Genomic DNA, 24,907 nt, shown 5'->3' with positions numbered 1-24,907 from the left:
ATAATTTGCAGTTTAAAAAGAAGAGACTATAAATCCTGCACTTTTCAAGTACCTAAATAAGTAGAACATTAATATAAAACTATTACAGGTGGTAGGTATGAGATTCATGCTTCCTCATTCATCTCATCTTCTTTAACAAAGAGACTAACAAGCATCAGATGTACAAAATTACTCTTCCTTTATTAGAGAGAAAAGACAACTCTAAAAATGTACCACTAACATCAATAAAAAGAAAGACAATCAGCAATCAATATCTAACTGAATATGTATTAACCAAGTGGGAAAATACTCTTTAAAAAAGAAATAATACTCAATCCTAAAAAATAAACAAACCAACAAACAAACAAAAAACATTTATGGTAGGTAGAATTCTAAAGATATCCCTTCAAGATTCCTATCCCTTGGTTGTTCAATCAAACACTAATCTAGGTACTGCTGTGAAGGGACATTGCAGATGTAAGTGGAGCAATTTAATCACTTGGGATCTTAAAAACAGAAAATATTTCCTCCAGCTAAAGTCAAAGTGATGAAGCAGAAGAAAGAAGCAGGAAAGGTGAGCCAGACGAAGAGATCAGAGATGTGAAGCATGAGAAGAAATCAATCTGCCAAGTCTGGCTTTAAAGATGGTGGGAGAGGATGACAAACAAAAGAATGTGACTGTCCTCAAATAACAGAAGTGGGAATGGGAACCCCAATCCTACAACTGCATGCTGCTGAATTCTGTGAGGAGCCTGAATGAGTTTGGAAAAGGATTCTTCCCAGAGCCTCCCAATAGCCAATACCTGGATTTAGCCTTGGGTGACTTGGAGCAAAGGAACCAGGTGAGCCCACCAGCCTTCTGACCTACAGAACTGTGAGAAAATAAACGGGTGTTGGTTTAAGCTATTTTATGATCATTTATTACAGATGCCATAGAAAATGAATGTCCTTCCTTTCCTCTTATACACAGACCTCACGAGACAGGTTGAGCTATGGAAGCAAGGTACCTGGGACTGGGATGGGTTGCAAGCATGAATAAGAGATTGTAAAACTAGGAAAATTGCAAGGCTCAAAAAGGCTTTTTGGAGAACTGTTAAGAAGTTTCTGATTCCTATAGATACTGCAGCACCTTCCAAGAACATGTCTTGTAATACTTAAATACACAAAGCATAATATTTTGCTCGTTAATAACAAATCAAAATTAAATCAGAATTTAAAAAGGCATAATCATTGCATTTGGTAACAACTATTTTCAAAAAACTAATGTTGCAGATTTGGCTAGCACATAAGGCTTGATTTATAGGAGTAAAGTGGCATGCCTAAAACATTTGAGGAATGCTCTAATAACTTAAATCTGTAAATCAAAACTACTTTCATTAACATATTTTTAAAATAACTATTTTAAAATTTATAGATTATAAAAAAGGATTGCTAAAACTTAATAAAAATCTTTCCATGTAAGTGATTTTTTTTCTTTATTAAGGTATTACATATGTGTCCTTATCCCCCTATTGCCCCCCCAAGTCCCCCCCACTCATGCCCTCACCCCTTTGGTGTCTGTGTCCCTTGGTTGGGCTCATATGCATGCATACAAGTCCTTTGGTTGATCTCTCCTCCTTACCCCCACCCTCCCCTACCTACCCTCTGAGGTTTGACAGTCTGAGCGATGCTTCTCTGTCTCTGTTTTTGTTCATCAGTTTATGTTGTTCATTATATTCCACAAATGAGGAGATCATGTGATATTTATCTTTCTCTGACTGGTTTATTTCACTTAGCATAATGCTCTCCAGTTCCATCCATGCTGTTTGCAAATGGTAAGAATTCCTTTTTTTTTTCAGGAGCACAGTATTCCATTGTGTAGATGTACCACTGTTTTCTAATCCATTCATCTGCTGATGGGCACTTAGGCTGTTTCCAAATCTTAGCTACGGTGAATTGTGCTGCTATGAACATAGGGGGGCATATATCCTTTCTGATTGGTGTTTCTAGTTTCTTGAGATATATTCCTAGAAGTGGGATCACTGGGTCAAATGGAAGTTCTATTTTTAGTTTTTTGAGGAAACTCCATACTGTTCTCCACAGTGGCCGCACCAGTCTGCATTCCCACCAGCAGTCCACCAGGGCTCCTTTTTCTCCACATCCTCCCAAGTACTTGTCATTTGTTGCTCTGTTGATGATAGCCATTCTGACAGGTGTGAGATGGTACTGCATTGTCGTTTTGATTTGCATCTCTCAGGTGATTTGTGACTTTGAGCATGTTTTCATATGTCTCTTGGCCTTATGTCCTTTTTCAAAAGGTATGTATTTAGGTCTGTTGCTCATTTTTTGATTGAGTTGTTTATCTTCCTTTTGTTAAGTTGTATGAGCTCCCTGTAAATGTTGGAGATTACACCCTTATCAGTGATAACATTGGCAAATATGTTCTCCCATTCAGTGGGCTTTCTTATTGTTTTGTTGATGGTTTCTTTTGCTGTGCAGAAGCTTTTTATTTTGATGTAGTCCCATTTGTTTATTTTCTCTTTAGTTTCCATTGCCCTAGGAGCTGTATCAGTGAAGATATTGCTACGACATATGTCTGAGATATTGCTGCCTCCACATAAAAATCCTCTAAGATTTTTATGGTTTCCCGTGTTACATTTAAGTTTATTTTTGTGTATGGTATAAGTTGGTGGTCTAGTTTCATTTTTTTGCATGTATCTGTCCAATTTTTCCAACACCATTTATTGAAGAGGCTGTCTTGACTCCATTGTATGTTCTTGCCTCCTTTGTCAAATATTAATTGAGCTTAGTGGTTTGGGTCGATTTCTGGGTTCTCTATTCTATTCCATTGATCTATATGTCTGTTCCTGTGCCAGTACCAGGCAGTTTTGAGAACAGTGGCTTTGTAATACAGCTTGATATCTGATATTGAGGTCCCTCCTACTTTGTTCTTCTTTCTCAGGATTGCTACAGCTATTCGGGGTCTTTTTTTATTCCAGATGAATTTTTGGAGAGTTTGTTCTAGGTCTGTGAAATATGCCATTGGTATTTTAATGGGAAGTGCATTGAATCTATAGTTTGCTTTGGGTGGTATGGACATTTTAATGATGTTGATTCTACCAATCCATGAACACAGTATGTTCTTCCATCTGTTTATGTCTTCCTCTACCTCTTTTTTCAGTGTCCTATAGTTTTCCGAGTACAAGTCTTTTACCTCCTTAGTTAAGTTTATTCCTAGGTATCTTAATTCTGCATATCAATTGATGTAGAAGTAGCATTTGACAAAATCCAACACCCTTTCTTTTAAAAACCCTCAGCAAAATAGGAATAGATGGATCATACCTCAACATAATAAAATCCTTATATGACAAACCTTCAGCCACCATCATACTCAACGGGCAAAAACTAAAACCATTTTACCCAAGAACAGGAATGAGACAGGGATGCCCACTTTCACCACTCCTGATCGACATAGTACTGGAAGTGCTAACCATACCAATTAGACAGGAAGAAGAAATAAAAGGTATCCAAATTGGAAAGGAAGACATAAAACTGTCATTATTCGCAAATGACATGATGCTGTACATAGAAAACCCTAAAGACTTCATCAAAAAATTATTAGACCTTATAAATGAATTTGTCAAGGTAACAGTATACAAAATTAATGCCAAGAAATATATGGCATTTTTATACACCAATAGTGAACTTACAGAAAGAGAGATTTAAAAAACATGAGTGATTTTCAAGAAATTATATTTGAAATCAAATCTCTAAAATTTGGTTTAAATGATATAGTGTTTGTCATTCTCCAGCAAGCTAAAATTTTAAAACTTATTCATACAATAAAAACTGTAATTTTATATAAAACTACATTAATAAAATCACTTGACCAAATAAAGTCATCCAACCATACACCATTTTGATTGGGGGGACTTATAATCTGATAGAGCACCTGAATTAATCTGAAAAATAATCATATTATTTTAAATCAGAACAAATATACTTATGTGAATAGGGGTTAAGTTTCTTATATGTGAAGGGGGAGGTTTTAAGTTTTTCTTAGGTTTCCTTTTCAAGGCCTGTGTGAAGGTATTGGGGAGGTGACTCAGCTGTGAATCCAGCAAGCAGAACCGATAAGCAGGGTCAGACCAACCCACCAAGAGTCAATACATCATCATCTCATCATCATCATCTCATTGCCTGATGACTAAGGACTATAGCTGAAGTCCATTCCCATACTCACCATAGCCCCTTCCCCTATATAATCCTGTCCCTGCACCTTGCTGGAAGACAGGATTTGAATGCTTGTAAGTGCTCTATCTTCATGATTGGCTAGGCTTTTCAATAAACGCCTTATATGATTCAACCCTGCCTTCGTTATTGGACACAGCGACAGGCAGCCTGAGTCCAACCCTGGGTTTCCTGGTAACAGTTTTGAAAATATATTAAACTTTGAAAGGATTTGAATATGTGACTCTCATGAGGTTTTTGCTTAATGCTGTTAAACCATAAATGTCATTTAACCTGGAAATTACATAGTGCCATAACAGAAATATTCCAAAGAGTTAGTAGAGATTCAAAATACAAAGTCAATAAAATAAGTCATGTGTGGTATGCAACGAAGAGCATATATTTAAAGACTAAATGGGTGATAAAAAAAATAGATTCTTTAAAAACTCTCTGAAAATGTCCTTGATTTACTTAAACTTGCATCAAGTCACATAAACAGACAATAAATATATAGATAAGCCAGAAATACATCAGATAGTGTTACTATGTAGAGAATTAGTGTTGGTACAGATTAGGTGGCCCAGAAAGACCTTTGAAAATGCAATGTTTTAAATTAATACCTGAATATACAGAGGAGCCATCCGAAGAAGAAGAAGAAGAAGAAGGAGAAGAAGAAGGAGAAGAAGAAGAAGGAGAAGAAGGAGGAGGAGGAGGAGGAGGAGGGGGAGGAGGAGGGGGAGGGGGAGGGGGAGGAGGAGGAGGGGGAGGGGGAGGGGGAGAGGAAACAGAGCAAACAGAGCGAATGCACAGGGGGCAAGCAAAAGGGGTCTGGAATGAGGTCAGAGAAGCAAGCAGGGCCAGCCTGTGGGGGGCCTTTTAAGCTTGTACACAAAATCTGGATTTTATTCTCAGTGTTTGAAGAAAAATTTGGAAATTTTATGTAAAAAACAAGTATGATTTAGTTTAAGTTTTTGTTTGTTTGTTTGTTTTAAGATCACACGGCTTTCTAGAGAGAATAGATTGGGAGGGAAGCAAGAAATGAAGTAGGAAGACAAACTAGGGAGTCATTGATTTAACAAACATTTATAGTGCCTCTATGTTCCTTCCAGTGCTGTTTAAGGCATTGGGGGCACAACTGTGAACAAAACAAAATTTGTTCCCTCATGTGACTTATGTTCTAGTTGGGGGACAAACAATTAAAAAAATGTATAATATGTCAGGTCCTGACAACTGTTATAGAAAATAAACAGAGTAAGGGGGATATAGAGAGCCAGGAAAGAATAGGTAATTTTTACATCGTGTGTTCAGGAAAATCTTCACTGAAAAAGATGACATTTGAGCAGAGAAGTGAGGGAGATAACTGGGGGTACAGCTCTCTTAGAAGAAGGAACAGCCAATGCTAAGGTCTTGAGATACAGAAACACACTTGAGGCACTAGAACAGGTGTGGGGAACGGTGGGCCCGCAGGGTGTGTAAGGCCAGAGAAATCATTTGGTCTGGCCCTGCCAAGGCAACTGCAGGCTGGACTCAAAATTCAATAAATCTAGGAGCTTTTTTCATAGCAACATGAATTTATATTAAGTGAATTATATTAAGTAAATGATGTCATAAATATTCAAATGGCCCTTGGCAGAAAATAGGTTCCCCATCCCTGCACCAGAACAGGAAAAAGGCCACGATGCTTGGAAAAGACTGAGCAGGAGTGAGAGTGGTAAGATTAGATACGAGGGGAAGCAAAAAGAAAAACAACAGGGAGGTAAGAGCCTGTAAGGACTCAGAAAGAGGAGACACCATCAGAAGAGGTTGAGCAGAGTAATATGATCTAACATACTTCAAAAGGCACTTTGGCTGCTGTGTTGAGAATAAACTGAAAGTGGGGAAGAAAAGAGGTCTGAATGGCAATAATCTTGCTCATATGATAGTGGCTTGAACAAAGTGATAGGTGGTAGTGAAGGTGTGAGAAGTGATGGGATTCTGGATACCTATATTCTGAATATAGAACAGCCAAACATAGCCAAAGCTAGGACAGTAATTAAGGTGAGAGATGATGGTAGTCTGCATTAGGGTTAAAGTAATGACAAAAAAGGAAATGAATCAGAGTAAATTTCAGAGTGAGAATTAAAAGGACTTGCTGGTAGATTGTGTATTTAAAGTAAGAAAAAAGAGAAAGGATTACTTTCAGGTTTTTGGTTTCAGCAACTGAATGGATGCTAGCATAGACACATGAAAAGTTCTGTACTGGTCATGTTAAATTGATGATATGACATTCACATGCAAACATCGAATAAGCATTTGGATATCTGAGTCTATAGAATTCTAGGAAGATGTCAGGGCTAGAAATAACAGATAAAAGAGTTAGTAATTCATGGATGACATTTATAGCCAGGGACTAGGTGAGGTTACCTAGAGAGAAAATATGTAACAGTGAAAGGGAAAACAAACTAAGACTGTAGTGGAAGGAAGACCCTCCAATATTTAGAAGACAGGCAGAGAAGCAACCAGGAAAGGAAAGTGAAAAATTTCCCTAAAACTGTTGAGGTATGAAAGGAGAAATATAATGGTCAAGAGTTGAGTAAATGGGTTACTGCAGTCTCTGATTACGGACACACTTTCAACATGTTTTATAGCAAAAGGAAGTAAAGAACTAGGATGGTAGCTACAGAGGGAACAGGGTCATGGGAGGTACTTTTAAGACAGGTGATACTAAAATCTGTTTGTTTGCTAATGAAATGATCCCGTTAAGGAGGTGAAATTGATAATGCAGGAGAAGAGAATAATGGTAAGAATACAAAAAACAACTTAAACAAATGGGCTGGCCTTTAGTTGGAACAAGGGCATTCATTCATAGTAACAGCAGTGAAAGAATGAATATGAGTACCAAAGCAGGTAGTATATAGATTTGTTGGTGAGAAATAAAGAATTTCTATCTTATTGCTTTTATTTTCTCAAAAAGGCTACTTCAATTAGCTAACTTAAGTAGTAAATATAGGGATAGTTGATTTTCATATTTATTATACACCTACTAGTATGCAAGTATTATTCAATTCTTGTTTATATCTGGTAACATATTACATTCTTCAGTTACAAGATAAAGTATGCTTATCAACATTTTTAACATGGACACTAATATCTTTGTTCAACTACTTTATTCTTCAGAATCAAAAAAGTTACATATTTGTAGCTCTTAAAGGACTTTATGGTTTTACTATCAAACTACTTAAATATGAAAATTTTTTTAAACAGATAATATGTAAGCTTATTATAATGGCTATCTATTGTTTTGTACCAGCAGTTCTTCTTGGAACTGGTAACAGCCCCTTCCATGACTTCTTTTGGAGAAACTGCTTTTCCATATATGAAGTTTGGAGGGAAAGTTCTCTTTAATCACAAGCTTTAAAGTCTATCCCAGGCAATCAGCAGCCCTATCCCCCAGAATATATATGAACCCAGAGGCTAAGGTCGACATACAGGTAAGAATTAAACAAAAGTCTAGAAGGAACGTGAGAGACAGAGAAAGGTAAAGACATAGAAAGAGAGTAAAACAAAGGGGTGGTGGCAGAAAGAAAAAAGGACCAGCAAGGGTGAGGCAAAGAAAGGAAGTCTCCCCATGTTGTTTTGAGCCCATGAAACCAAGTAGCCCAGAGGCCAGCCCTACCTCTACCTTTCTGGTTATACTTTCTCCCTTTTTTAACTTACGTGAGTTTGAGATGGGTATCTGTCATCTGCAACGAAGAGTTAGATGGATAAACACTATGACCAATGTGAGTAAAAATTACCTAGTGAATAAAGAGCCTATAACAAATGAATAAACAGGGGCTTTCCTCTCCATGCTTAAGGGAAGAAAAGCACAGAGTATGTCCAGACCCATTTCCATATATACATTGCCAGCCAACCCAATGATCCATCTAAAGGGAGCCTCAAAATATTTGTGTGTATCCGCGTGTATCTGCATATTCCAGTGGAGGGTGAAGTGGAAGACAGTGACTACGTGAAAAGTTGGGTTGGTAGATCTTACGCATTGAACTGTTTTTCCCATAAAAATAAGTGTTGAAGTACTAAACCCAATACCTCGGAATGTGATCTTTTAAGGAAATAGGGTCATTACAGATATAATTAGTTAACTTCAGATGAGGTCATACTGAAGTAGGGTGAGTCCCTAATCCCCTATGACAGGTGACCTTACAAGAAGACAGCCATGTGAACATGGAGACACACAAGGAAAATGTCATGTGACAATGAATGCAGGGATTTGTTAAGTATCAACAAGCCACGGAAGACCAAAGATTTCCAGCAAACCACCAGACAAGGTAGAGGCAAGGAAGAAGTCTCCTACAAATTTCAGAGGGTGCATAGCTTTGACAAAAGGTTGATTTTGGACTTCTGGAGTCCAAAACTATAAGAATAAATTTCTGTTGCTTGAAGCCACCTAGTGTATGGTACACTCAGGAAAACCCTAGGAAACTAATACAGTAAGTTAGAACAGAGATGGCTATGTGCACGGAATAACTTTAAGGTTTAACAAGACTGTTTTATATTAGTACCCACCAGCAACAATCCTCTACACTGAGAATAAATATTACTCATTCGTATTTAATAAGAACACAGGCTTTGGAGCTGGGTTTGAGTACTGTCATTTATTAGCTATGTGATCTTGTATCCTCATCTTTAAATGGATATAAAAAGAGCCCCTTCTAGGATTGCTGTGAGGATTAAAATAGCTGACACATGTATAGCACTTAGACTAGTACCTGGCATATAGTAAGAGCTATTTAAGTTTAACTGTGATTATAATCATTATGAACAACATTCATGTTTAAATGAAAGTGTGTGGTCACTAGAGTAAAATTGATCATCTGAAGATAAGAGACAATTTCTCAAAATAATATCCAGATATAATCAATTATACCAGCTTTATTAACTAACAAAAATGATTACTCAATACTGTAAAGTTTTACAATGATAAGCCTAGAAAGACCAGTATATTTTTTTAATTTCAGAAAACTCTGCACTAAACTTTTTTTAAATATATATATATATATTTTTTTTTATTATTATTATTATTAGTTAAGGTATTACAAATGTGTCCTCATCCCCCCCATTAACCCCCAACCTCCCCCCCACACACACTCATGCTACCATCCCCCTGTTGTCCATGTCCATTGGTATGGCTTATATACATGTATACAAGTCCTTCGGTTGATCTCTTCCCCTTACCCCCGCCCTCCCCTACTTTCCTTCTGGGGATTGATAGCCTGATTGCTGTTTCTCAGTCTTTGAGTCTGTCCCTTTTCATCAGTCTATGTTGTTCTCTATAATCCACAAATGAGTGAGATCATGTGGTATTTATCTTTCTCTGACTGGCTTATTTCACTTAGCATAATGCTCTCCAGTTCCATCCATGTTGTTGCAAAAGGCAAGAGTTCCTTTTTTTTTTTTACAGCAGCATAGTATTCCATTGTGTATATGTACCACAGTTTTCTAATCCACTCATCTGCTGATGGGCACTTAGGCTGTTTCCAAATCTTAGCTATGGTGAATTGTGCTGCTATGAACATAGGGGTGCATATATCCTTTCTGATTGGCGTTTCTGGTTTCTTGGGATATATTCCTAGTAGTGGGATCACTGGGTCAAATGGGAGTTCCATTTTTAGTCTTCTGAGGTAGCTCCATACTTTTAAATATATTTTTATTGATTTCAGAGAGAGGAAGGGAGAGGGAGAGAGATGGAAACATCGATGATGAGAGAGAATCATTGATTGGCTGCCTCCTGCACGCCCCCTACTGGGGATCGAGCCTGCAACCTGGGCATGTGCCCTGACTGGGAGTCAAACCTGTGACCCCTCAGTCCGCAGGCCAACGCTCCACTGAGCCAAACCGACCAAGGCGAAACTTCTTTATATGAGAAAACCAAATATATATATATAATCTCAAATGTTAGGCTTACTTGATTGGAATATATTTATAAAATAGTTTCTATCTAAAATTTCATATACGTATATACAAAATTAAATTGAAATGAAAGATCTAGAAAAATTATCAGCACACTATTTTAACTGTGCCAGACTTTTCATTTCTAACATAGTTCTACAACCTCCGCAGTTTAGAATAATAAAAATCCATTATTCTTGGATGACTCTACACTTCAATTAAAATACTTTTCATAATCTTTTCTTAACATAGTTTTTCCAAAATTTATTGCATAAATGGAAACATGATATAGTTTATTATTTCCAAATGAGTAACCACTTTTAATTCTACAGGTAAGATGATCTGAAAGACTTTAAAAATGTATTGAACATTTTGTTTATAATCTGAAAGATACATAAATTTTCATTTTTTGTTTTTTAAACAGAATTAAAATAACTCATTTAGAAGGCTTCTTTTCCTAAGCCGATGGTATCTATATGTTTTACTTTGTCTAAAATCAAACATTTGATTCCCTGCTTTAAATTACCAATCTTGGACATATGTCTAAATGTCTACTCTGCTTTCATAAGAAAACAATTTTAAAAACTTAACTACATATAGGATGTCAATTATGCATTAAACCTGATACACATTAAATATGGTCAGATCCAACACAGAAATTATTTTTTAAGCCAGGTGGAGATTGTAAAATAAGTAGAATGAAGAAAATAATGCCGGTAATCTGCTAAACTAAGGTCAGCAGGAAATAACCTGTAGGTTAAACACAAAAGACTTGGTCAGTGGTCTAATTCTGGGAAAGCAAAACCCTTACCCAGAGTCCTGCATACGAACAGAGCCATGGCACTCTGCAGCCTGTCGGGCCTGAGGGCCTGCACCACCAGGACCTGAAAGCAAAGGTCAGGGCATTTTAAGTAATAAAGTTCCTAAAATGGCTTTCCTAACTAAACAACAGTGAGGTCAATTAATTCAACAAATGTTAACTAAAATATGTGAATACTTATCACTGTTGTATATTATTTACTACCCCTCAAACTGTCACAATAGGTTTATACTAAGGCCCATCGTTATAGGCAAAATATTACAAAAATCCATTATTTTCTCAAACCTGTCACCAGAAGTAAACATCAGCAAGTAATGATCATAGGGTTATCTGCTTCTTCGGGATCTAATAACAAAAAGCCAAATGCCAGGTGAAAATAGGGTACTCTAGGTAAGGTACTTCTGATGACAGCAGAACAGAGCCCAAAAATCTTGCCTAAAGTTTTTAATCACCATTTTTATGCTGAATCATATATACATTTTCTAATAAAGGTGTTTTTTTTTTCTTTTTGTATTTTTAAACATGTTTGGTAAAATAGAATTCACCAAGGGGATACAAAAGGGACAGAACCACTTCGAGGAACTGAAAGGGTCACTTCCAGAGTATCAGCTCCTAAAGAGCTTTCCAATTCTTAGCCTTTACTTCCCCAAAACACTGAGTGGGACCTAGCAGCAGGTTACATCATTCTATTTTAAAATACGTGAAAAAAAATTACCATATTCCTCGCCATGAGATATTTTCCCTAGAACGTGCACAGTGAGTAGAGAGCCTATGAAGACTACACCTTAATTTCTTTCTGTAAGTGATTTTCTCTGTTGCAAAATCACCCTTGGGTCAGAGTCAGAGGGAGTAAGAAAAGCTACTGTGGGAAACACCACATTCAGAAATATTGCCAGTGATTTCATTATCCGGATAAGATGGCAAAAGCAGAAAGGCCTCTCCCACATGTGCCATGTTAGGGTGATGTGGCAGACAAAGGCAGAGCTTTCACTTATTTATTTATTTTCATTGAATTTGGCTTCTGAACAAGAGTAATGTTAAATACTTTTATGCATTTAGATAACTTACCTGCTGAAATAAGGAAACTTTCTTTGCAAGAACAGATGGAAACTCTTGCTCACACATTGAATGATGATAATACGTACGCCACAGATCTGCATCTTCAAAGCAGAGGGTCTGGTAAAGACCAGGGAGAGCAATCTGAAAAATAAGAATAACCACAGAGTGAGCTACAAGTGAACATAAGTACGTATGTATGTGAATTACTAAAAAAATAAATGGAAAGTAATTATTGATGGATATTTATTACCTGTTTTCTACTTTATGTCGGTTTATCTAATCATTTCTAGGTCAGAAATAATATGGTAGACTTATGCAACCGATAATTAAATTACAGAAAATAATTCCAAAAGAGTACTACATCAATACTTGTAAGTTAATAAAATCTTTATTTTTTTCAGTAAAAACATTTGTACCTATCCATCTTTACTTTGTGGAGAAAAGAATGCTTTACTTTAAAAAAAAGTGCAGCCCTCACCAGTTTGGCTCAGTGGATAGAGCATCAGCCTGTGGACCAAAGGGTCCAGGGTTCGATTCCAGTCAAAGGCACTTACCTTGGTTGCAGGCTACTCCCTGGTCCAGGCCCTGGTCAGGGTGCACGCAGGAGGCAACCAATCAATGTGTTTCTCTCACATTGATGTTTCTCTCGGTATTTCCCTCTCTCTTCCACTCTCTCTAAAATTCAATGGAAAAATATCCACAGGTGAGGATTAAATAAAAATGAATAAATAAATAAATACAAGTTAAAATTTTTTTTAATTATTCTTTAAAATATATATATATATATATATATATATATATATATATATATATATATATACAGAATTTGGCTTCAGAAAGGAAGGGAGAGGGGGAGAGAAAGATAGAAACGTAAGAGAGGAAGGGAGAGGGGGAGAGAGAGATAGAAACATCAATGATGAGAGAGAATCATTGATCGGATGACTCCTGCACGTCCCCTACTGGTGATCAAGCCCGCAAGCTGGGCATGTGCCCTTGGCCAGAATCGAACCTGGCACCCTTCATTCCACAGCCCGACGCTCTATCCACTGAGCCAAACTGGCTAGGGCAAGTTAAAAACTTTTTAAAACTTTTCTAACAAGTGCAGATTTTTAAATTGAGATATACTGTAATTGACATATACAAGTGCAAATTTTAAGCATTGCCACAAGTATAAAAGTATGTCAAATTTCATTTCAATATAAAAATCCTTAACAAAGCAATTTTTTTTTTTACTTTTTTTTTTTAATTAAATCTTTATTGTTCAGATTATTACATTTGTTCCTTTTTTTTTCCCCCCATAACTCCCCTCCTCCCAGTTCCCACCCCACCCTCCGCCCTCACTCCCCACCCACTGTCCTCATCCATAGGTGCACGATTTTTGTCCAGTCTCTTCCCGCATCTCCCACACCCCTTTCCCCCCCAGGAATAGTCAGTCCATTCCCTTTCTATGTCCCTGATTCTATTATAATCAACAGTTCATTCTGTTCATCAGATTATTTATTCACTTGATTCTTAGATTCACTTGTTGATAGATGCATATTTGTTGTTCATAATTTGTATCTTTACCTTTTTCTTCCTCTTCCTCTTCTTAAAGGATACCTTTCAGCATTTCATATAATCCTGGTTTGGTGGTGATGAACTCCTTTAGCTTTTCCTTATCTGTGAAGCTCTTTATCTGACCTTCAATTCTGAATGATAGCTTTGCTGGATAAAGTAATCTTGGTTGTAGGTTCTTGGTAATCATCACTTTGAATATTTCTTGCCACTCCCTTCTGGCCTGCAAAGTTTCTGTTGAGAAATCAGCTGACAGTCGTATGGGTATTCCCTTGTAGGTAACTGAGTTTCTTTCTCTTGCTGTTTTTAAGATTCTCTCTTTATCTTTTGCTCTTGGCATTTTAATTATGATGTGTCTTGGTGTGGTCCTCTTTGGATTCCTTTTGTTTGGGGTTCTCCGCGCTTCTTGGACCTGTAAGTCCATTTCTTTCACCAGGTGGGGGAAGTTTTCTGTCATTATTTCTTCAAATAGGTTTTCAATATCTTGCTCTCTCTCATCTTCTGGCACCCCTATAATTCTGATGTTGGTACGCTTGAAGCTGTCCCAGAGGCTCCTTACACTATCCTCGCATTTTTGGATTCTTTTTTCATTTTGCTTTTCTGGTTGGGTGTTTTTTGCTTCCTCGCATTTCAAATCATTGACTTGATTCTTGCGCTCCTCTGGTCTGCTGTCGGGAGTCTGTATAATATTCGTTATTTCAGTCCGTGTATGCTTAATTTCTAGTTGGTTCCCCAATATAACATCGAGGGTCTCATTAGTTTTCTTGTAGATCTCATTAAGTTTATCGGCGGCTTCTAAACAGTTCTTGAGAGACCTTAAAAGTGTGGTTCTGAACTCTATATCTTCCATTGACAATTCTGTCCTGTTTCTTTGTCTCCGCATTTTGTTATGCTTCCTTGGTGCACCCCCTAGTGGTCTTTGTGCGCAGTCTTATAGTTAAATCTTGATTGTTGTAGCTAATTCCAGGGAGGGTTTGACCTCCAGGCCAAGTGGCTATGAGAATCAGCTGTGTCAGCAGTGAGAGAACTTCTGTCCTCTAGGGAGGTGCTAATCTAGCCTTTCCCTGAGGCTATCCGGCAAATGCCTGTGTGCAGGGCTTGGGTGGGGCGGGTCGAACAGGATCAACAGGGTGGGCCGGAGAGAGCAGTTATGGCGGCTCTCAGTCCTGTCCCCAGGGGCTCTGCCTCTCTGAGTCCCAGCACCCGCTGCAAAGCTCAGAGAGAAAGCTGCACTCGCTCTGACCGAAGCCAGACAGTCCCGCTTCTCCCGTTTGAGTCTGGGTCCCTAAAGACTCGCCCGGATCTGGAGCTCAGAGTCTGCGACTCCCTCCCGATTGAAAACGCCAACCGCGCCCTCCGCCGCCAGCCCGCTCCGTGCACTCCGCACCTCAGAATTTGACTTCAGCACTGTGCCTCCTCTGAGTGTCCGTATGCGTTTCTCTTTCCTCCTAGTTGTAGGACTTCCACTCAGCCAGCGTTCCTGTGGTTCTGGGTGATGTCCCTTCCGTTTTTTGGTTTCACTTTTGAAGTAGTTGTTCAAAGCAGCAAACTCCGGCGTTAACCTATGCCGCCATCTTAGTTCTCCACAAAGCAAATTTTTTAAACTATATTCATTTCTGCCCCTATTCATGAACATGTTGCTTCCTTTGCCTCTAAATGTTCTAAATTTCTACTCAGCATTCAAAATTCAGCTTAAACAATATCATCTATCAGAGATTTCTCAACATATTTATTTCCTCTACCTCAAACAGTATTCTCTCTTCCAAACTTTTTCAACAGTGATTTACAAGGTTAGAAATATAAATGTGTACAGATGGAGAATTTCTTTAAATGGTGAATTTGGAAGATTTATATTAAAATTTCATGTAATATAAACATAAATCAAGCATTTAAAAATGCTTTATCCAAATATCTTTATTCATTTCTAAATAATCAGTTATATTGCCTAAACTTCATTATTGTAACTTAATAAAAATAAACTTACACAGCAGAAAATTAACTAAGCATACTTTAATTTTTTCAATAAATGATTTAAGCCTATTAGGATAGAACTTGATGGCTGTCTATTAACTTTAATGGCAATTACTGTATAAGGCCCCACCACCAATTTATGTGTGCTACATGTATAACCATCATGTATTTGGTTAGAGAACTGAGATAGATTATACACAGTTAGCAAGCTCTCAGCTGCATGTTAGACCCCGGGTCTAATTACCAGGGATACAGGCCTACTATGGCATCAACCACATCACAAGGTAATTATTTGTTTTATTTTCTACAGTGTAACTTCATTCAATGTAGAGTCTTTTTATATTACAAAATATTTATTTGTCATTCCACCAGCACTCTGTTAAATAGTAGCAGGTACCAAATAAATGATTAATGAAGAAAACAACCAATGATATAATACAGAATCCATTTATTTTATTCAACAAATATTTACGAAATAAAGGCGGTAAGAAATAGTGGTAGAACCCAGGCCAGGTGGCTCAGTTGATTGGAGCATCATCCCATACACCAAAAGGTGATGGGTTCCATTCTCAGTCAGGGCACATACCTAGGTTGCAGGTTCAACCCTGGGCCCTAGTTGGAGCATGTACGTGAAGCAACCAACAGATATTTCTCTCTCACATTGATGATTATTCTCTCTCTCTCTCTCTCTCTCTCTCTCTCTCTCTCTCTCTCTCTCATCAATGAACATGTCCTGGGTTGAGGATTTAAAAAAAAAAAGTAGTTAAAAGCTCAGACTCTGCAGCAAAAAGCTCAATTTCAAAAACTGAATCTACCTTCTAAATGACCATACGCAAGTGACTATATCACTTTGTGCCTTGGTGTCCTTATCTGTCTAATGAGGACAATATAGTGTGGCTATCTCATTATATTATGGAATATATTAAATGAGATGATAATCTATTTTCAAATTCTGCAAAATGCCTTGAACATAATCACCCATAAATGCTAGCTATTCTTATTGTATTTGCTATGTGCTGCTGTACTCTTATAATAATTGTGAAGAACATTAGGGGAAGGAAAGCAAGAATGGGAACATATATATAGATTTTGAGAGAAATGTGTTTTTCATTACCCACAAAAACAACACCTTGGCTTGTAAAGAACACAGATGGAACTGATGGGAGTTGGGCTTTGGAACTTTTTCCTCCCCATGCTGATCCTCACCATCCAAATACACTGAACACTGGGAGGAGGGGAAAGAGATGAGGAGGGAAGGGAAGGAAGCAGAGAGAGAGAACACTGTATTTGGAAAACCTAGATATTAAAGGCAAGGACTTTGGTGTCAGAATGCCTGAATTAAAATAATTAGCTCCAACACTTCCCAGCTATTTAACTTCCCTGCAGCTTAGTTTCCTCTTTCCTAAAACAGACATAATTATGACCGCCTCATTAGGTTATTGTGATGGTAAAATAAGATAAAGCATCTACAGTATTTAACATGATGCTTAGCACATAATAGGTCCTCAAAAATATGTATGAACTTTAAAATAAACCTTAGTTTCATTCATTTAGCACCTTACTACTGCTGGTGCTCATCTCTCATCTGTAAAAAGAGTTAATAACCACCTTTTAGGGGTTTTGTGATAATTAAATGAGGTAATTCATTTGAAAATGTTTTGTAAACTGAAATGACAACAAGAAAACACTAATGTATACTATAAACCTTTTCTTTTTCTTTTTTTTCTTTTTTCTTTTTGCTGCCTCTCTCAAATCTCGATGTCATGTTTTCGTTCTCATTTGCTCCTGTTACTTTTCGATCTTCTATTTCTTCTTTCACCCAGTCTTTGTTTAGCACCATGTTGTTTAATCTCCACATATTTGTGGTACTTTTCCGCTTCCTTTTTGTAGTTGATTTTTCCATTTCAAAGCATTGTGGTTGGAAAATATCCTTGGTATGATCTCAATCTTCTTAGGTATGTGAGCCTACTTTTGTGTGTGTTGAGAATGTTCCGTGTGCACTAGAGAAGAATGTATATCTTCCCTTCTGTTCTGGAATGAAACACTTGGTAAATATCGATTATGTCCATTTGGTCTAATGCATTATTTAAGGCTAATATTTCCTTATTGATTTTCTATTTGGATGATCTGTCCATCACTGTCAATGAGGTATTCAGGTTCCCTACTATAAATTTATTTTTGTCAGTTTCTCCCTTTAGTTCTGTTAGTGATTGCTTTATGTATTTTGGTGCTCTCTGGTGGGGTGCATATATATTAATAAGTGTTATGTCTTCATGATGTATTGTCCCCTTTATCACTATGAAATATCCATCTGTGTCTCTTGTTATCTTTTATATCTTGAAATCTATTTTGTCTGATATAAATACAGTTATACCTGTTTTTCTCTGAATGCCATTTTCCACCCCTTTGAGTCTGTCTTTGCAGCTAAGATGTGTCTTCTGAAGGCAGTTTATCCTTGTTTTGTTTGCTGATCCATTCCATTACTCCTCTGTGCCTTTTAATTGATGAGTTAAATCCATTTATATATATATATATATATATATATATATATATTTTAATTGATTTTAGAGAGGAAGGAAGGAAAGATAGAAACATCAATGATGAGAATCATGGATTGGCTGCCTCCTGCACGCCCCCTACTGGGGATCAAGCCTGCAACCCAGGCACATGCCCTTGACTGGAATGGAACCCGGGACCCTTCAGTCTGCAGGCCCACGCTCTATCCACTGAGCCACACCAGCCAGGGCAGCCCATGTATATTTAGAGTGAATATTGATATATGAAGATTTCCTATAGCCTATAGATTTACCTTTTTTATTTTATTGTTGTCACACAGATGTTCCCATTTCCCCACCCCCATCCCTTGGCCTACCTCTGCCAAGCCCCCTCCCTTCCCTGTGACCATCAGCCTATCTATGAACCTTTTCTGAATGTAGAGCTCCCTTTCCTAAATGGTTTGCATTTCTTTACTTAAATTGTAACATTTACTTAACTTGTAATCTTTACCAAGTGTAACCTCTCAGTAGATCAACTGTTCAAGCAATAATTACCTGTACCCTGTTGATTATTATTACTTTTGCCATTACGAGTACATGAGCTAGTTCAAGGTCCTGTCCAAAAATCCAGAATTCCCTTCAAATTCTCACTATTTTTTATTTTTTCCATTTTCTCATAATTGTTTAAAAAAATGTTTCCTACAGTAGGTGATAAACTCCTACAAAGTAGGAACTAAAACTTTTATGCATCTGTACTCTTCATCCTCAAAGAGCATATTATAAATAGTTAATACATATTTTAATCCTATGGAATACATGAACAATGCAAAATTACCTTATCCATGCACCATTAGCTTGTCTACTCATAATCTTAATATGTCCAATCTAAAAAGTATTTTAAAAAATTTAACCATGCATCTGGTATTTAGTCAGTATCCACTAAATAAACAAAAGAATAAATGACTTGGGTTTTGCACTAAAGTCAGGGAAATAAAGTTTAATAAGGCAAGGATCCTAATCTCAAAGATCCTAGGAGAAAGGCAGACATGACAAATCATTTTATATCATTATGGTAGGTGCTATGATATGGGAATGTTCAAGATACCATACCAGTATATGTCAATAGAAAAGATACAATGGAGAAATCAGGTAAAAGTCACAGAGGAAGTAATGCTTTGGGTAAGTTCTAAAAAATAAATAGACATTTCACAGTAAAAACAGCCAATGGGCATTTCAGGGAGAGGGAATAATAAAACTAGCAAATATAAGAAACACTGAAGATATGGACTGGAAGTAAAACTGAAGAGGCAAGTAAAGATTAGATTGTGTATCATCTTATATGTTATCCAAGAAAACTATGGGTTTTATCCTATGAGTGATAAGAGACCATTAGAGGGTTTTAAATAGGGCACTAACCATACCATAAATAAACTAAAACACAAAGGACAGACTAAAATGGAGAGGTCTGAGATTAGAAGTAGGGTCTAATTGCTAAATCAAGTTGAATAATGACAGCCAAAATTAAATATGACTGCAAGCATGGAGAAGAAGTGAGGATGAGAGATATATAAAAGATGAATAGAAGTGGCCCAGTGCATGAATTCATGCACAGGTGGGGCCCTCAGCCTGACCGGCAATTGGGGCCAATAGGGGACGTCTCGCTCAGTCTTGATCAGGGTAGTCAGGCCTGGGAGAGGAGCCACAGGAGGTTGGCCAGCTGTGGGGAGGGACCGCGGGAGGTTGGCCGGCTGCAGGAGGTTGGCTGTGGGAGCGGACTGACCACCGGGGGAAGCTCCTGCATTGAGTATCTGTCCCCTTGTTGTCAGTGCACATCACAGCGACTGGTCCACCAGTCGACCAGTCGTTCAGTCATAATGGTCGCTTAGGCCCATGGTTGGCACACCACGGCTCACGAGCCACATGCGGCTCTTTGGCCCCTTCAGTGTGGCCACAAAGTTTCAATCGCACTGTACGTGCACACCTGCACGTGGTATTTTGTGGAAGAGCCACACTCAAGGGACCGCAGTTTGCCAACCACTGGCTTAGGCTTTTACCTAGCATATTAGAGAACCTTATATTTATTTATCCTTATATTCTCTATGGGTATACAGCATAGAACCTTGTGCAATGTAAAGACTCAAGATGTATATGTTGAATGAAAAATGAAAATTAATTGTTTAATAATGGGTTAAAGAATTAGAATAATTCTTTGATATTCTTTTACCCAGAGATTTTTGTCATATTCACAGAAATATCAATATTGACTATGAATAAGTAGCAAATAAAATATACACAGAAATAACTCCAATATAAAAAAATTTAAATATTCCACATAATAGAAAATAAATACCTTCAATGTTGCCACTGCCCAGCTTCTTTCCTGATCTACCCAAGATGGAAGCTGATCACGTATTCTTTGTTGAGAGTCCTTTAATAAGAGTAATTATTTTCCTTGGTATATTAGATAAAATTCAGACAAAAAATTTCAACAACTAACTTAAGTTTATAAACACAGTTTTTTAACAGTTCATTCTATATATTATTTCTTTATTTTACATATTTTACAAGTCAATATTGTAAAATTCTATACTAGGTATAGATAACCATTTAAACAAATGTGTCAATGTAAGAACGGCCCAAACCTATAAGATTTTTTATGATTGTATTTAAGCCAAACTGATGACAACAGCCTGGATGCAAAATCTCAACGAACTGAGAAAATGCTCCAGAGAATGGCAGTTTGCAGTTTATTTTACACATTATAATCAAAGGAGGAAACCTAGGGGGAGTTACATGACATTCACTGGTGATAGACTAGGGAGGTGGGAGAAAGCAAAGCAGGGCAATCTCTGAGATCGGATAAAGAGTACACAGAGACACACACACTTCCTTCACATCGGCAGGCACAGGGCCGCTAGCAGCTAACATTTACAGCACAGAGAGGAGCTCTGTGGTCTCTCCCTGCTCTGGTGGGAGAGCGTGCCCTGAGGGGTCAGGAAAAAGGGGGATTACTCTGACAAGAGTTATCTTAGATGCAAAAAGACAATAGACAGGCTCAGTTAAGGTAAAAATTGACTTTTGTAAAGGAAGATACTGGCCTAGGACAGGACGACCGACCATGACTTGCTTTTAGTTAGGAAGTTTTAATTTCAGAGCATCCTACGTGGTTACTTTAGGTCTCTGAGTTTGTAAGGCCAGCCATTCAGTTTGGCTTAAATAAAATCATAAAACTCTGAGCTCGTCAGGTTTAGTAAGTGGTCCCTTTTTTATCCACAGTTGCATTCACTTTCTTGTGCTTAAAACTTTAGAAAAAACTCAAAAGTAATAAGAAACTGGCATAATGTGTTACTTTTATTACATCTTACATTTCAGATATAAGCTAGGTTTTGCATTACGGTTTAGGTATGTTCCTTTGAAAATAATATTATCCATTACATGTTCAAACAGAAAATTACTAGTCAAAAATCTGAATTTGAATAAAGTTAACAAAAGTTTTTAAAAGTAATTTTTAAACTTTAGTTATATATAAAAATTTTTCTAGTCATAATGCAAGATTTGATTTTCTTTGGATTATATAAATAGTCTTGGAATAAAACATATGTACTGAAAAAAAGAAACTACATTGATTTCTTAGTATTTAATTAATATTATTCTAAAAACATTTGTCTTCAAGGACAAAAAAATATATTTAGATCCATCTATAGAAGCATAATAGAGACAAGGACATAATCCTCTAATTAAAGTAATTACAACAGTAACTTAAAACTGCTCTGAAGCAGATTATATTTCATGAAGTCTAAGCCAGAACAATTTTCCCTAACAGTAGAATAATTTTATTATTTTTTACTTACAGCTTTCCGCAACATGTCTCCAACAACCACACCTGTAAACGTATCCCATTCCTGTTGAATAAAAATATGAGGAACACAAAAAACATAAAAATGCTAACCAATTAACAAAATTTTCTTAATAACCCTGTAAGATGGCTTACAATGCAGCTAAGGACATGTAAAACAAAAGCAAAAGCAAACAAAAAAAACCCTTTCACATCTTCACATTTCTAGTACAATACTAACATTATGAATATTGACATATTAATATGAAATCTAGAAATAATATAATTAAAACAAAAAACTATATTATATGAGTCTCAATATCTAAAAATGTAAATCTCATGTTCAATGAGCATTTGTCACTACCTATTAAGTTTTGCTATTATAGGCCATTTCTCACTAATAAGTCAGCTATAAGGTGCACCAAAAGTTTAAATATTGTGTATGTTGGGTAAAAATAGAAAAAAGTTCTTCTGTTAAATTATCTTTTCCAACAGATAGGGAGAAGACTGTCATATTCCTTTTTTTTTTTTTAATCCTCATAATCAAAACTGATCAGCTGTTAAGAAATCAAGTGCTCTAAGAAAATCTGTCTTCACCCTGGGTTCCCCCAATCAGATAATAATGGGGCACTACCGTATTTCTTGCACATTGGTCAGTAAATAAGGCCAAAACATATTAAAATTTGAAAGCAATATGGAAACACTACCAAACTAAGATTCTCCCTGCCTTCACCCAGCCGGCTCACTCTTCTTCCTAACATTTTGCAATATGAGTCAAAGAAAAATGTTCTCCTTCCCCAAAGATAATTTACTCACATTGCAGAAGAAAAAAATAGGTAATTTAAGTCTTACAAAGTGTGGAACATATTGATCACAGTGAAAAACATTAACAGCAGGAGATTAAGGCATCAGAGTTACTAGTAGAAATAAAAGGAGTCAAGTTAATAAATTCAAGAGAAATATGTAAGTCAGAGCATGTGGAGGTAGAGAGAAACAAAGATCAAACATAGGCCTGCAACTTTTAACTACTTTAATGAGGGAAATGCAGAACATAATTAAAATCTGGTCAAGTAGAATTAAAGGTTATTAGGTCAAGGTTGCCTTCTCCCTCCCTAACTAATGGACTCTCACTTTATGATTATGGCATAATGAAAAAATGCAAAATTTTTTAAATATTAGAAGCACACAGGGTAGATTAGTTAGCTCTAGCTTGAAGGAGGTTCTTTTCAAGTTTGAGAGGGGATTATATGGCAGTCCAGAAATGAAGTCATAGACAAAGAAAATAAATTATACATTAAAAGATTAACATAAACCTGCAGGCGCAAGGGAGCTGCCCATCCTTTGATTCCCACCTGTGTCTCTGAGCAAGTCAGTAAAGATCTACACTAATAAAAGAGAAACATGCAAATTGGTGTCACTCTGCTATGCCCACCAGCCAATCAGGATGAGTATGCAAATTAACCCAACAAAGATGGTGGTTAATTTGCATATGCAGACCCAACGACAACTGAAGACTGAATACAACTGAAGACTGAAGAGGCTTGGCTTCTCCACTGCAGCCAGAGTGAAGGCCTGGGTCCCGGGTGCCGGAGGAAAACCGGTGCCAGCAGCCAGGGGAAGGAAGGCCTATTGCACAAATCTCTTCGTGCAACGGGCCTCTAGGAATAAATAATGTAGTATACCCATATCCTTTTGTTTTTTATATTTATCAGTTCCACTGCTTAGACCAGGAATATAAGAAGGCTAATTCTTCTGGTGTCCTGAGTAAGTGGATGTGGGTTCAGAAAAATCTATACAGTGTGGGTAAGTTACTTACATTTCTTTTTCTGCCTTATCATCACTTCAGAATATTGGGCCCCCTCAGAGGGGAGTAGAACTTTCAGCACCTTACACTAAATTTCTAACTTAGTAAAAAAATTAATAGGTTGATATATAATTTCTACCCTAAAGTAATTTCTATTCTATCTGTACATTACCAAACTTCTATGTAACTATATTTCCTCCTTCACCATTCACTTACATTTTCTTGAAAATGTTCAGGATGCATGCCCCGGACAAAATGCAACGCGAACATCAACTGATCAGCCTGAAAGGAATAACAGATGTTATCTTGCTTTTTCTAAATTAGTGGTTTTGGAAAAGCACAGTCCTAAAATTTTGGTTCCAAAATATGTATTCTGTCTTCAAAATATTTTTATCAATATAAGAATAACATTTACATAGAACAACACTTCCAAGTTGGGGGTGGAGAGGATAGAGAAAGTGTGAAAATTTTTAAAGTGCTAAGGATTAATCATCATTTACATCTCATTAAAAATAAAACAGATCAAACAGACTGTCAAACTACAGCAGGAAGGCTGGGGAGGGTTGGGGGGCAGGAGGGTGGGAGGATAAGAGATCAACCGAAAGACTTGTATGCATGCATATAAGCATAACCAATGGACATAAGACACTGGGGGGTAGGGGAGGCCAGAGGATTGTCAATTGTATGTAATACTCTTTGTAATACTTTAATCAATAAAACAATTTAAAAAAAGAAAAGAAAAGAAAAAGGAAAAAATAAATAAAACAGATTTATTTAGCTAGTAGAAATCCAGTTGTGATGTCTGAATTAGTCTTTATTAACCAGATCATTTGTAAACCTCTCATTCTTGCATTAGTAACCTTCAATCTGTGATTGTGCATGTTTAAATGCTCCTGAATAATCTATATACTGCTAAATCAAGATATTTTATTCCTAGAAATGCACGCAAAGGGATCATGAAAGTACTCCTAGGTAAGCAATAAGAATATTCACTGCAGCCTAGCCAGTGTTGCTCAGTGGTTGGGCATTTACCTATGAGTCAGAAGGTTATGGTTCAATTCCCAGTCAGGGCACATGCCTGGGTTGCAGGCTCCATTCCCAGTAGTGGGTGTGTGGGAGGCAACTGATCAATGATTCTCTTTCATCATTGATGTTTCTATCTCTCTTTCTCTCTCCCTTCCTCTTTGAAATCAATAAAAATATATTTTTATAAAAAAGAATATTCATTGCAAGATTGTTTACAGTGGAGGAAG

General features: G+C 37.0%; 1 protein-coding gene across 3 annotated transcripts in view; it reads right to left on the bottom strand.

Annotated features, from left to right (window-relative positions):
• The window catches only part of DYNC2H1 (dynein cytoplasmic 2 heavy chain 1), a 300,856-nt gene that overhangs the window by 107,407 nt on the left and 168,542 nt on the right, over positions 1-24,907 (bottom strand). For all 3 annotated transcript variants that reach the window (XM_036324418.1, XM_036324416.1, XM_036324417.1), the window contains 5 exons: positions 23,871-23,936; positions 21,867-21,917; positions 20,366-20,443; positions 12,005-12,136; positions 10,928-11,000 (listed from right to left, as the gene is read on the bottom strand). In XM_036324418.1, the coding sequence (XP_036180311.1) occupies positions 10,928-11,000; positions 12,005-12,136; positions 20,366-20,443; positions 21,867-21,917; positions 23,871-23,936 (400 nt within the window). The remainder of the gene's footprint in view (positions 1-10,927; positions 11,001-12,004; positions 12,137-20,365; positions 20,444-21,866; positions 21,918-23,870; positions 23,937-24,907) is intronic.

Source organism: Myotis myotis, unplaced genomic scaffold (assembly GCF_014108235.1).
Source record: "Myotis myotis isolate mMyoMyo1 unplaced genomic scaffold, mMyoMyo1.p scaffold_m19_p_10, whole genome shotgun sequence".
In the NCBI taxonomy this organism is placed as follows: Eukaryota; Metazoa; Chordata; class Mammalia; order Chiroptera; family Vespertilionidae; genus Myotis; species Myotis myotis.
This window is presented reverse-complemented; position numbering and strand designations above follow the sequence as displayed.